The sequence below is a fragment of the Trichomycterus rosablanca genome, chromosome 11 (assembly GCF_030014385.1).
Source record: "Trichomycterus rosablanca isolate fTriRos1 chromosome 11, fTriRos1.hap1, whole genome shotgun sequence".
NCBI lineage: Eukaryota > Metazoa > Chordata > Actinopteri > Siluriformes > Trichomycteridae > Trichomycterus > Trichomycterus rosablanca.
The window spans coordinates 38,616,397-38,631,435 of NC_085998.1; the positions used below are offsets into that span (position 1 = coordinate 38,616,397).

The 15,039-nt window shown below is 44.4% G+C and overlaps 1 protein-coding gene across 1 annotated transcript in view; it reads left to right on the top strand.

Moving 5' to 3' along the window:
* clmpb (CXADR like membrane protein b) overlaps positions 1-13,149 on the top strand; it is a 61,971-nt gene extending 48,822 nt beyond the window's left edge. Inside the window, exons 2-7 of the mRNA XM_063004913.1 lie at positions 2,992-3,149; positions 6,394-6,589; positions 8,217-8,384; positions 10,007-10,129; positions 10,602-10,743; positions 12,672-13,149. Coding sequence (XP_062860983.1) covers positions 2,992-3,149; positions 6,394-6,589; positions 8,217-8,384; positions 10,007-10,129; positions 10,602-10,743; positions 12,672-12,984 — 1,100 coding nt within the window. The 3' untranslated portion in view covers positions 12,985-13,149. The remainder of the gene's footprint in view (positions 1-2,991; positions 3,150-6,393; positions 6,590-8,216; positions 8,385-10,006; positions 10,130-10,601; positions 10,744-12,671) is intronic.
* Positions 13,150-15,039: the final 1,890 nt, after the last annotated feature.

Here is a 15,039-nt window from a genome sequence, read left to right on the forward strand (position 1 = left end):
TCTGGTCAGCTTCATTTTATTTGTGAGTAAACATCCATTCCTGCATTTTAGGCCTGCAACACATTCCAAAAAATGTAGGGACGGTAAAGCATTTACCACTTTTTCCATCTTATAACACTTTAAAGACGTTTTGGCATTAAGGATACCAAACGATGACTTCAATAAGGTGTAAAACAGTACAGGGTTCAAAATCCTCTTCACTTTGTTTTAGTAGGACTGCAGGCAAGCCAGTCCAGCACTCGTACCCTGTTGTGCTTCCAGTCTGTCTGTGTTTGCATTAGATAGATAGATAGATAGATGGATGGATGGATGGATGGATGGATGGATGGATGGATGGATGGATGGAAGGATGGATGGATGGATGGAAGGATGGATGGATGGATGGATGGATGGATGGAAGGATGGATGGATGGATGGATGGATGGATGGATGGATGGATGGATGGATGGATGGATAGATAGATAGATAGATAGATAGATAGATAGATAGATAGATAGATAGATAGATAGATAGATAGATGATAGATCACTTTATTAATCCCAGAGGGAAAGTCAAGTATTACAACATTACCTAAACACATGCCAGCAGGTTGATTGTCTCCTCTAAATAACTAAAAAATGTGAGACACCCTATCAATCATGAAAAGTACGGATCAATGGACACAAAACCCTGGGGGGGTTTCGTCCTCTCTGACCTTTAAGTGCAAAAGGAAATTGATCGTGCGTGCGTATGCATATTCAGATCAGGGGGCAGAATCCTGATCCTGGCGTGTAGCCGTACAGTCGGGGCGCGGTAGGGGGGGGACGTTTTGCATGCCGTGGTACGCGCGTGACGAACGCGTACGGTCCCCGTCGATACGCTAACCTTCCCCTGCTACGAGCGCCGTCTGAGAGCGGCTGTTAATCAATGTCACGCGGTGAAGTGGAGAGGCCGCCGTCCTCTATCATCCGGCCGCGGCGTATCACCGGCAGCACCTGGGACCTCCATTAATCCATTAAGGAATGAGGCGGAAATGAAAGGAAGCAATTTCACGTCGGTTCCATTTCTGTGTCACGAATTTCTCACGATGGATCCGCGGCAGCACCGGAGAACTCCGGAGAGAGACGAGAGACATGATGAATGTTTAAATTCTTACTGTGAGATTCATTCAGGCTTTCTTTAGTCTGTTAAAACATGCCAGTAGGTAGGTTTGGCTGCCACACACATTCCAAATACATGGTGTCAAGCCCTGAGTGCGAGCGTCTGGTCAAGCTGGTTGGTTGAGCTGGTTCCATCTCTGGCAGGTGAATAGAAGTGGTACTTCACTATAGTGTGCCATCTACAGGTCATTCTACTGTCCAGACTGCATAAACCTGACCGACACCATTCAGTGTAAATCATCAGAATAAGAACTCGCTTGCCCTGTAATGCTGAATATCAATTTACAAGACAAGAGAGGTTTTATTGTTATTTCAGCTCTATACGAGTACATATTGAAATGAAACAACATTCCTCCAGGTCCAAGGTGCAACATAGAACAAAAAGTGGAACAAATTTAGGAACTGAAGCGCATTTTAAAAAGGCCGACTTTAAAAAGTAGATCGTGAAATAGTAGATCTCAAGCTACGAAAGTGTGGACAGCCCTGCATTAGAGTGTTATGGGTATAATTTCGCTGGCTGGACGGAACGGCGACGGTGATGTGATTGGCACTCCGGTATAGAGGGTACAGAAGGATCCGGAGACGGTGTGTAATAAGATTTTGGAAGTCAGAGAGAATGGATTTCCTCCAGCACTCCCTCCCCAGGGCTTCTCATATCGAAACTTGTGCCTCTTGTTTTCTCTCCTCTCCTCTAACTCTGACTTTCCATCTTGTTCCATTTTCCACCGCGGCTCCGCCGGCGCCTTTACTCCGCTCCTCTCTGTGCTGTTATTTCCTCAGACTTGGAACCGGGTTCTGTTCCGCATGCCAGGCATGGTGACCACATACTGACCACGCTTACATGGATTTCTGAGAGCTGTATGCAGATGCAAACACGCAGAACCGTTTGTGTTCTCTCACTCAAGCATGCGGTCGCATCTGGGTCCAAACCGCCTGGCAATGCGTTTAGCACGCAGAGCCGAGCAGACCGAACCCGGCGGCGTGGGCGGACCACCCGTCACGGACCGGTGAGCTGCTCCGGGCGACGTCACCCTCGGTATGTTCACCCACTTCCTGGATGTTTCAGCTCCCTTGACGATGTGGTTACGTATATTCATTCGCTCATCACTTCATCCTGGTCAGGGTCACAGGGAACACTGGGCACATGGCTGAAATACACCCTAAAGAGGTCATTACACATTGACTGCTCATGGGGCGAATACTTTTGGACAGTGTAGCTCATCAGGAGGGTATTTGGTTCTTCCAGGAGAACCAGCTAGCCTCAAATCCTCCTGAAATAAATTAGCCTAGCACGTCGCTAGTGAAATAGAGCTGACAGGCGGGCATTACCTTATGTGCTAGCCTTGCTCAAGGCTAAATGAATCAGGTCAGGAGCATTATGAAGCTCGCTGGACGGTGGGTGTAATGACCCGCAGGTGAGACGAGGTACCACAAGATTCGCTGTGTAACGAGCCAACATGGGAGCAGAGAAATTCAGAGTTGTAGGAACTACAATAGAGGTGAAGAAAGAACTGACCGGGGAAAAAAGGTGGCGTTCGAGTGTCTGACATTTCTACCTAGTTGGCGATGGCGAAATCTACGATCAGCACCAGACTAAACAATAAAGTGGAGATCAAACGAGCCGAAGCTGCAAAAATCGCGAAACTGCTTATGAAACAAAGATCACACAATTAAAGGAGAAAAAAAATTTACTTTATTATTTTACAGGTTTAAATATCACTAATAATGCAGAATTTTGGAGTCTGGACAGGAATAATTTTTTATAACCAATAACTATAAATGTTTATATTTCGTCGAGATAAATCGAGCCAGATTGGTTTTAACCTTCTTCTCTGTGTTTTTATTTGTGCAGTGCTGCTTGGTGTTCTCCTCACCGAGGCTCAGACCGAGATGAAAAAGGTCTTCGGAGAAAACGCCACCCTACCGTGCCATCACCAGTTCCGCCAGTCCAACGGCCAGACGCTGGACATCGAGTGGCTCCTGCAGAAGCCCAACTCCAAACAGCGTGTGGTAAATATAATCATATTTACACTATAATTATTCATTTTAATCAAATAATCTGAGACACTTTAAAAGAACAACAGCTCCAGGGTCCTGGAGACCGGGCTTTAAACCCTACATTTGGCTCCTGACTGTATGAAGTTTGACATGCTGGTATATGCCGATAGGCGGATTTGCTACTCTGTTTTGCTTTTAGAATGTTAATACAGTAAAGGAGAGGTTTTGGTATTCGGGATGTCCTCTTTTTTGGGGACTGATGTTCTTTTTGGGGTCTGATATCCTCCTTTTTGGGGGTCTGATACCCTCTTTTTGACGGTCTGATACCCTCTTTTTGACGTCTGATGTCCTTTTTGAGATCTAATGTTCTCCTTTTGGGGGGGTCTGATGTTCTTCTTTTTGAGGTCTAATGTTCTTTTTTTTAAGGTCTGATGTTCTACTTTTTGGGGTCTGATGTTCCACCTTTTTGAGGTCTGATGTTCTCCTTTTTGGGGTCTTATGTTCCACCTTTTTGGGGTCTTATGTTCCACCTTTTTGGGGTCTGATGTTCCACCTTTTTGGGGTCTGATGTTCCACCTTTTTGGGGTCTTATGTTCCACCTTTTTGGGGTCTGATGTTCCACCTTTTTGAGGTCTGATCTCCTTTTTGAGATCTAATGTTCTTCTTTTTGAGGTCTGATGTTCTCCTTTTTGGGGTCTGATGTTCCACCTTTTTGGGGTCTGATGTTCTTTTTGAGATCTGATGTTCTCCTTTTTGGGGTCTGATGTTCTTTTTGAGATCTGATGGTTTTTTAGGGGGTCTGATGTTCTCCTTTTTGAAGTCGTATGTCTTTATTTTTGAAGTCTGATGTTCCTCCTTTTGGGATCTGATGTTCTTCTTTTTGGGATCTGATGTTCTTTGTTTTGGCGTCTGATGTTCTCCTTTTTAAGGTCTGATGTTCTTCTTTTTGGGATCTGATGTTCATTTTGGGGTCTGATGTTCTTTATTTTAATGTCTGATGTTCTCCATCAAGGCTAAAAAATCAGACGTTGAAAGGGAAATCAAGCGCTTATAAAATAAATCCATTATTTTTTACGCCCCATCCTCTCCAGTTCACGTTTCTCTGTGTGCTTCTGTACCGGGTGAATTTTATTCTAAATGGGTGTGACCGTGATTTACCCTCAAACTTCCTTCAGTTCATTTTAAACCTCAGTTCATCCTTCAGTTCATTTTAAACCTCAGTTCATCCTTCAGTCACCTCTCAGAGCCTGGATCTGATTTCAGATTTCCTTTCTCCATTTCTCTGGTGTCTTTACTTTTTTAGATGTATTTCCTTATCTCTGCTCCTGTCAGTCTCACTTGCTTTATCTGTCGGCGCTGTCTGTGCGTCTCTTCTCTGACGGGAAGCTGGGCGTCGGCGTGGTTGTTGCACGGTTGTTGTTCTGTTGTTGTACCATTTTTACCGCGTCTCTCTCGCTCTCTTCATGGCTGCTGGGTTTGATTTACAGTTTCTCTCTGGTCTCGCCCTGCCGGCGTCTCTCTGGTTCTCCATGCGTGTCGTACTTTCTACTCCCTCCTGATGAAACATCTGCGGCAATCTGGCTCTCAGATGTACAAATCCTTCATATAATATTCTTCTTTATTACATATTGCACAGTGCAGCAGTAAAATTGCACTGGTTTATATAACATAGTGCAGCTGATCATAAGATTACTGGACGTCCCATTTTCAAAACCAATAATATTAAATATTAGAATATTAGAGCGAACTTTATGTGATCTTCTCAGTTATAACAACAGTCGCTCTTGAGAAAAGGCTTTGCACAGGACTCTGAAGTATGCCTGTAGGAATTTGTGCCTATTAAGTCAAAAGAGGAGGCCAAGGAGCAGAGGATGCTGAGTAAAGTGTGCACTGACTGGGATATGTTTGGAATAAGAAATCTTCCTTGTACGATCCCAAGAACACCAAACCCACAGTGAAGTACGGTGGAGGGAGCATCATGGGTCACCCTGCACAAACTTTAATGTTATATGTAAAAATGGAATTTGTAGAACATTACTGTTGTATGGAAGCATATTTGTTTCTTTTTGGGGTCTGATGTTCTTTTTGGGGGTCTGATGCCCTCTTTTTTGGGTCTGATCTCCTGTTTAGGGTCTGATCTCCTTTTTAGGGTCTGATGTCCTCATTTTGGGGGGTCTAATGTTCTCCTTTTGGAGTCTGATGTTCTCCTTTTGGGCTCTGATGTTCTCCTTTTGGAGTCTGATGTTCTCTTTTTGGGCTCTGATGTTCTCCTTTTGGAGTCTGATGTTCTCCTTTTGGGCTCTGATGTTCTCCTTTTGGAGTCTGATGTTCTCCTTTTGGGCTCTGATGCCGTCCTTGTTAGGGTCTGATGTTCCTCCTTTTTGTGGGGTCTAATGTTCTCCTTTTCGGTGTCTGATGTCCTTCATTTTGGGTTTTAGTCTGATGTTCTCCTGTTTAGAGTTTTGTGTTCTTTTTGGGGTCTGATGTTCTTCTTTTGGGGGTCTGGTCTCCTGTTTAGAGTCTGATCTTCTTTTTGGAGTTTGATGTTCTTTTTTTGGGGGGGTCTGATGTTCTCCTTTTTGGGGGTCTGACGTCCTCCTTTTTGGAGTCTGATGTTCTCCTTTTTGGAGTCTGATGTTCTTCTTTTGGGGGTCTGGTGTTCTCCTTTTGAGGTCTGATGCCCTCCATTTTTGGGGTCTGATGCCCTCCTTTTTGGGTTTTAGTCTGATGTTCTCCTGTTTAGAGTCTGATCTTCTTTTTGAAGTTTGATGTTCTTTTTTTGGGGGGGTCTGATGTTCTCCTTTTTGGGGGTCTGACGTCCTCCTTTTTGGAGTCTGATGTTCTCCTTTTTGGAGTCTGATGTTCTTCTTTTGGGGGTCTGGTGTTCTCCTTTTGAGGTCTGATGCCCTCTATTTTTGGGGTCTGATGCCCTCCTTTTTGGGTTTTAGTCTGATGTTCTCCTGTTTAGAGTCTTGTGTTCTTTTTGGGGTCTGATGCCTCTACTTTTGGGGTCCGATATCCTCTTTTTTGGGGTCTGATCTCCTGTTTAGGGTCTGATCTTCTTTTTAGGGTCTGATGCCCTTCTTTTTGGGGTTTGATGTTCTCCTTTTTGGGGTCTGATGTTCCTCCTTCTTGAGATCTGATGTTCTCCTTTTTGGGGTCTGATGTTGTTTTTAGGGTCTGATGTGAAACAATAACAAACTGATGTACAGAATATAAACCCTCTCTCTCTCTCTCTCTCTCTCTGCCCCCCTAGATCATCACGTTCTTTAATAACGAGGTCTACATCAGCGATAACGCGGCGAGCCGGCTGTCGTTCGCCGGGGACTACCTGAACGGCGACGCCTCTCTGCTGATCAGCGACCTGCAGCTGAGCGACTCGGGCGAGTACCACTGTAAAGTGAAGACGGGAGGGAAGTACCTCTGGAGCCAGGTCAACCTGCTGGTTCTGGGTAAGCGCACCCTCGGCTGGGCTCAGATTCCAGGAAGCGGTCCTGTTACAGCATCATTTCCTCGCAGCCAGACCACATAATAACTCCACAATTCAATTTCAGCTTTCAATTATTTGATTTTGCTGCTGTCCATATTGTTATCGTATCAGAACGAGGGGGGTTTGCTTTGTTTGTTGGTCGGTTTTCGGTCTGACGCTTGGTCGCTTGGCTAATGGGTTATTCTGGACGTCGGTGCTGCTTTAGAGGGGGAAACTGTGTCAAAAATTTACTCTGTAAGGACCGTAACAGCCACGCCCAGACATTTTCTGAAAGAAACCTGATTCCAGTTTTGAAAAATATGAATAAAAAATACAAACACTACAAAGACGAGATATTATACACTGATTATATGCGATTCTGATTCAACCAATCACGTTACTTAAATCGCTTTTTTAACAGCGTACTGTAAAAATTTAGGAAGATCATTTGGGACACGAGTTGTTGTGAAAGTAAAATTTCTGAGCCTCGTGCCTCATCTGCCAGCCAGACTAGGCAGCACAGAGGGATACAGGGCACAGGTGATAGATCAACATGCCTCTGCACCTCCGTGCCCCAACTGTCAGCCAAACTAGGCCGCACAGAGGGATACAGGGCACAGGTGATAGATCAACATGCCTCTGCACCTCCGTGCCTCGTCTGTCAGCCGAACTAGGCAGCACAGAGGGATACAGGGCACAGGTGATAGATCAACATGCCTCTGCACCTCCGTGCCTCATCTGTCAGCCGAACTAGGCAGCACAGAAGGACACAAGGCACAGGTGATAGATCAACATGCCTCTGCACCTCCGTGCCCCGACTGTCAGCCAGACTAGGCAGCACAGAGGGATACAAGGCACAGGTGATAGATCAACATGCCTCTGCACCTCCGTGCCTCATCTGTCAGCCGAACTAGGCAGCACAGAGGGATACAGGGCACAGGTGATAGATCAACATGCCTCTGCACCTCCGTGCCCCAACTGTCAGCCAAACTAGGTCTTGCAGAGGGGCACGATTTCTAATATAAAGAAGCTCCTGGGCGCTCATTGAACGCTCTGAACGTGCCCTCACCCGGCGCCAGACACCTGCTCACGCTAATTAGTTTTCTTTGACCATTAAAGCGTTTTATCCTGCGTGTGCATTCATCACCGATTGGTAAACACTGCTCGACATGATGGATGCTTCGGGCTGGTGCTGCACCGAGCACACACTGATACGCGTATACACTCACACATACACACACACTACGACCCACACTACGAAAAAAGAATGTAATTAGACTGTGTATTCATAAATATCCATAAATATATAAAGTATATAATATATTTGATGGGGGAAAAGGTATTTAGGCACCACAAATACCTAAAATAAGTACGTTTTTGCAAAGCTATCTTTGGCAGTTATATTTTTAAGTCATCTGTGGTGGAAAGTTATTCTTTTCTAACCGTTTTTGTAAGATTTTGACCCATTAATCTCAGGAAACTGTCTTTAATTCCTGAGGTTACAAGGACCTCGCTGATCGACTCTAAATTTTAAAATATTAGCACGTGACTGACACGTTTTAAACCACTAAATATTTTTCTAAGCTTTATTTACTATCTTTGCTGTGTAGTGAAGCCGTCCAAGCCGGACTGCTCGATGCAGGGGGATCTACTCGAGGGCAGCGAGGTGAAGCTAAGCTGCAAGTCCTCCGAGGGTTCCGACCCCATCGGATACAAGTGGGAGAAAGTTCTGGACAAGGGCAAAAGTGTCGGAAAGCTGCCGCATTTATCTCATGTTGGTAAGTCTGACAGGAAGGAAGGAGAGAAGCCGTGATGTTTAGGAAACCTTCCACCTGAAGCGACGTAACACTAACAGGCTCAGAGATCACACGCAACTGAGCCTCGTGCCTCGTCTGCCAGCCAATTTAGGCTGTGCAAAGGGATACAAGGCACAGGTGATAGATCAACATGCTTCTGAGCCTCCGTGCCCCAACTGCCGGCCAAACTAGGCCATGCAGAGGGGCACGATTTGTAATTTGAAGAAGCTCCTGGGCGGCTGCAACCGTTTTACACTGCTGCACTAAGCATGGCATGATTTGCTGAGCCAGCACATCAGACTCCAGTGCCACCCAAGTACATAAAATTCGTTTTTTCATAAGCATAACTGTAATCCTGCCCACTAAAGTGGCTGCTAATTTACCCCAGTGCTAGCTTAGCCTCCCCGTGGCTGCCACAAGTGCCAAATTAAACCTGCATTTGGCTGGTGGGTGTTAATTCCAAGCCCAGAGCATCAAGCATTTAAAAAATCGATGTTATTTACAAAAGCCAGGATTGAAAGAGTGCGTTCATTTCTGTCTGTAATTGATAAAGGACGGTGAGATGTATGGATTGAATTAGCGTAGCGGACAGCTGGTCTCCCAGCGGCTCACTGCAAAAACGAAGCCCTGAGATTACATTAGTACTGCGAGGCAACTAATGCGATTAGTTCAATCAGATGCAGCTGCACACCTACTGCACTCGCACCTTGTACCCAGAGTACGTGATATTCAAAATCACAAAAATTACATTATTAATGATCCTAAAACAATCTTTCATTTCACATAAATTCCTCACAGTTTCCTGATTAACTTTGGAAGGAAAATTTAAGTGAAACTGATGCTGCAGTCATCAAAATTATATTTTTTTTATCTGTATCTATAGAACATCATAATACATTAAAATAAAAGTAACTTATCATTCATTTATTATCTGATTTGGCCAGAAACAGAAACACAAACAGTTTGACACACAATTTCTGTCAGCTCAGTTTGACCTGATTGCATGTTTTTGGGAAGAAACCGGAGCACCCGGTGGAAACCCACACAGACACTCCACACAGAAAAGATCAAAGTCATAAAAATATATGTAGCATGTAAAAGCAATCAAAGGAGTTCATATATCAGAGTAAATGTTTCAAATACAAGTGATCAAAGTAAGTGAAACATCAAAGTAATAAAAAGAAGTGAGTTAACATACCAAAGTATACACCGATCAGCCATAACATTAAAACCACCTCTTTGTTCTACACTCACTGTCCATTTTATCAGCTCCACTTACCATATAGAAGCACTTTGTAGTTCTACAATTACTGACTGTAGTCCACCTTTTTACCCTGACATGGTGGTGGTGTGTTAGTGTGTGTTGTGCTGGTATGATTGGATCAGACACAGCAGCGCTGCTGGAGTTTTTAAATACCGTGTGCACTCACTGTCCACTCTGTTAGACACTCCTACCTAGTCGGTCCACCTTGTAGACGTAAAGTCAGAGACGATCGCTCATCTATTGCTGCTGTTTGAGTCGCTCATCTTCTAGACCTTCATCAGTGGTCACAGGACGCTGTCAGCTGGATGTTTGTTAAACCGTTTGTATTTCTTTTCTTTAGATCAGAAGTTCGCAGGGATCATGACCCTGAAGAACCTGAGCCGGGAGAGCTCGGGCGTGTACCAGTGCACAGCCAAAAACGAGGTGGGAGAGGAGAACTGCATCATTGAAGTCACCATGCAGTGTAAGTAGATCTGTCTAGGGGTCAAGATCTAAGAACACGCACCAGGGCCTCCTGTACCCAGTAACCAGTCCAGAACCTTAAACTAGACCCAAATTCAGGCTGCCACCATATTAGTGGGCTGTGGTTGTGCCTACGACAGCGGTTCTGATGCCAACTCAAAGTAAAGCTTTCCAGACTGTGTGAGGTAGATATATGGAGAACACATATTTTGGAGGGTGGGAGGAGGAGTAATCGGACGCTTATGGTCCGGATTTAGCTCCATCTGATTTGCACCTTTTTTGGACGCTCAAAGAAGCTTTAAGGGGAAGAAGATCTTCATGTGATGATGATGTGAAAGCAGCGGCGCATCAGTAGCTACGAGCTCAACCAAAAACTTTACCAGTTACAAATACTGTGATAAAATATACAAAAAAATAAAAATTCCATCAAGAAGAGCGGTTGTGAGCTATTTTTATTATTTGATTATTTACAGATGTGCAGGGCGTGGGTGTGGTGGCCGGTGCTGTAGTCGGCGTAGCCTTCTGCGTCCTCATCGTCATCCTCATCATCTGGCTGGTCTTCCGCAAGAAGGAGAAGAAGAAGTATGAAGAAGAGGAGACGCCGAACGAGATCAGGTGAGATCTCGCCTACTGAGATGAACCTGTCGGTTTACTGCATTGAGTTATTGTAATGTAACTGATGGTCTTTTAGCTTTGTATCCTCACATCCTCATGCACAGTTGGTTTCTGTGTAATTGAGGTTGTGTTTATACTGATCATCTATGGTTGGATGAAGATGAACCATGGTGTGGTTCGCTTGGTTAGCCTGGTCCGTTACTGTAAGTCTGAAGCTTTATTTTGGACTCTGGTGCGCCGCCAAATAAGCGGACCAGAACCGCCTGAGCAGGGGAAGGGGGTCTCGGGCCGTTTCTAACCAAATCATGAGCACGATATGAACCGAAGGCGTCTAAATGAACCAAAGACAGGACATGATGTCACAAGATGCAACACTAAACATCTTGTGCAACACTGATGACTCTGATGCAACACTGATGACTCTGCAATAGTCGGACGTATCAGAAGGGGTGATGAGGATGAGTACAGGGCAACGGTGAAGGACTTTTTTTGCATGGTGCGAGCTGAACCACCTGCAGCTCAATGTGACAAAGACAAAGGAACTGGTGGTGGACCTGAGGAGGGACAAGGCACCGGTGACCCCTGTGTCCATCAGGGGGGTCAGTGTGGACATTGTGGAGGACTACAAATATCTGGGAGTGCACATTGACAATAAACTGGACTGGGCTAAGAACACTGATGCCCTCTACAGGAAGGGCCAAAGTCGGCTCTATTTTTTGAGGTGCCTGAGGTCCTTCAACATCTGCCGGACTATGCTCAAGATCTTCTATGAGTCTGTGGTAGCGAGTGCTATCCTCTATGCTGTTGCATGCTGGGGAAGCAGGCTGAGGGTGGCAGATGCCAACAGACTCAACAAATTGATCCGCAAGGCCGGTGATGTCGTGGGTGTGGAGCTGGACTCTCTGACAGCAGTATCGGAGAGGAGGACGCTGTCTAAGCTGCAGGCTATTATGAACAATGGCTCCCACCCACTTTATGCGAAAGTGATGAGTCAAAGGAGCACATTCAGTGCAAGACTCATTCTCCCAAAATGCACCACAGAGCACCACAGAAAGTATTTTCTACCTGTGGCCATCAAACTCTATAATTCCTCCCTTAATATGTGACACTATGGTTCACCTGTGCAATATTCTGTGCAATATTCTGTGCAATTTTTGTATTCATATGTGCAATAATAATAATGCGAGCATTTAATTATTTAATTACGTGTAAATAACTTTTTAAATTGTATTTGCAAAATTTTCTTCTTTTTTTTTCTTCTTCTTAGTTTTTAGCTAGTAGAGTGTTTATTCTTTCTACATAAATGGGTGCTACTGTAAGAACTGCAATTTCCCTCTGGGATCAATAAAGTATTCTGAAGTCTAAACGTGCCGTGAGGGGACAGAGGACCTTCTTTGGTGCTGTTTTGACTCCAAAGGTGTTAAACAGTCTGAGGTACATATACGGATAGTGGAGAGGCAAAAGCAACAAAATGTATTAAGAAAAAGAGTAAAGAACCTAAATACCAAACTTAGAGAGGCGCAACAGCAGAGGATTTACTGTATTAATGGAAGGTTGCAAGTTTAGAACCCAAAAAATGCCACTGTGTGGAAGGGCTGGCATGAATTTTGGCAGCCTGGGACGTCTGTATGGGCACAAATACTGAAAAGTGTGGTTACTTCCTATAAATACACGTTCGACTGCTATATGATGCTGTGCAATCAAGGAACTGTTTAAAAAAAGGCAGAAGATATGTCTAAGATGTCTCACATGTCGGGTGAGATGTTTCCAGCCAATAAAAAAAGCAGATCAGTTCAACATTAAAATAAAAGATTAAATACCATATTAAACAGCAAAACACTGACTAACACCACATATTTACTCTTGTTTTCATTGAGAAATACTCTGACATGCCGTGTTAACCTTGTGTGTCTCTGTTTTTCGTACAGGGAGGACGCAGAAGCTCCGAAAGCGAAGCTGGTTAAACCCAATTCACTATCGTCGTCTCGCTCAGGCAGCTCCCGCTCCGGGGCCTCGTCCACCCAGTCTATGGTGCACAGCACCGCCCCTCGTACCCAGCGGCCCCGACCCCCGGCGGTCTGCGCCCTCAAGGAGAACGGTCAGCCCCCCGAGTTCCTGCAGACCTGCCCGGAAGCTCAGACCACCCCCAAATTCAGGCCGCCGAACCCATCGGTGGGCCTGACTGTGCCCACCACGGGGGTTCTGATGCCACCTCAGAGTAAAGCTTTCCAGACTGTGTAGGGAAGAAACACAGCCAACGTAACCGGATGGAGTTCATGCAAATATTGTGTATAAATAAGAGAAAAAAATTGCCGAACTTAAGGATGTACATCAGAAAGCATCTATCCTATAAAACGAACTGAATGCGTACGTTAGATATGTGCTTGCCCCTCGCTGAAATGTATACGAAGACAAATGTAAAAAAAAAGAATAATCCAGAATATTCCACTCACATCCTTGATCTGTCTCTGACTGTCTGTCAGAAGTCATTTTTTATTATTTTTATCATGTATTTTTATTTTTTTCTGCCATTGGATGCATAGAACATGACCAGGTGGAATAATTTGCCCTGAGTGGAGGTTTATTTATTTATCGGAAGTGAAAGTGCAAAAAATGCCAAGACACTTTAAAAAGTTAAAAGAAAAGATAAAGGACTGAAGAAAGGATGCAGAACGGACAGCACGGCCCACAGAATGGTCGTGCCCGACATCCCAACGGGCACGTCCTCCTGGAGAAGAAAAACATTCATTTAATCATCGATGTTATGGACTTTACGTGTTTCCTTTCAGGATGATGATACTCGCAATCACATGGCACAAGGGCTCACTGAGTGGACGTTGTAAATCCTTCGCTCTGGCCTGTCCGGTCATCAGATCTTGTTTAGCATCGATGCCAGGTCACATTGTAGTAGATCTGGCCGTTTGACACGACCCAACACTTTGCATTTCTGTTTTTTATCACCTGTCTGTATTTTATTTGCATTAAGGAAAGGATTTAATTCACGTCAGCTTTTTATTCACTGACCGCTCACTATTCAAGGGTCGAGCTGCAGCTACGCTAACACACAACACTGTGTGAGTTGCTCTTGTGTTACGTGTATTTAGCTTTTTAACACTATATACATACATACGGTACCTGAGCTGGAGCTGATGGTTAAAGAGCTTTGCAGACTCTTAGGCTTACAGATGGATAAACGTTCTTTTATTATTGCTCTTTTTTTAAATAGTGACTATAACACCAAAACCAACCTCTGAGTGAATTTCTGAACGTGTTTTTGGTCTTCAAGCCCCTTTCACACTCAAAACTCAAAAGAAAATGTTGCTATACCTTTACCTTTACCAGTAACGTTCCAGCTTTTGTAATTCACACCATCATACCATCATCATTTAGCTCTAAAATAAGTGACCGTATGGCTACTTTATATCCTTATGTCATTTTCAGGGTCTATAACAATAATCTACAACATCTCTAATCGCCATCAAGTGTTCTTATTACTCTTATATTAAACAATATATCGATTAGGCTTGAGTAAAATTATCAGATCTGGGGTTCGAATCTCAGTGGTGCTACTGTGGGTCAGTCTGAAAACCTAGTGACCCGTCCTGCTCCCCACTACCTACCTGATCAGCTGCCTCAGTAGAGAGGATTCTAATACGACATGAACTCATAAGGCAGATTATTTAGACACACTACTTTACATCATCTTACTAAGCTAAAACAGTTAGTCTCAGGACGCTCACCAGATAACGTCTCCCTCCGTGTACCGAAAACGGTTAAACTGTACCTGACGATCCCCAATTTACAAATAAACGACACTCGTATAATTACACATTTATACAGATTAAACATCAACGAGAATTTATTTACATTTGAAAAGAACTCCGTTGGTTGCTCCGCATTCGTCTCTACACTTGCACTGCATGCTGGGATTGCCTTCAGCGCTGATGAAGCGTCGGACGCTCCCTCGTCATTCAGTCAGATCATCACTCAGAATTAAGCCGCCTCAGTAGGACCGTTTTAAGGGACCTAAAGAATTTAGACACGCCCTCTTCTCAGGAGTGTTGGATGCTGTAAAATGTGGAGAGAGCGCTAGGTTGTCACACAGACCCATAGCCGTTGGGAGGTGCGCTCTCAGTGCCGGTCCCAAGCCTGGATAAAAGTAAGGATTTAAAAACTGTACCAAATCAAGTATGAGGACCAGATTGGCCCCCTGTGGTGACCCCTAAATATGGGAGCAGCTGAAATAAAAAAGATATTGATTACCATATGCAAAGACAACATGTAGACTTAACTAGC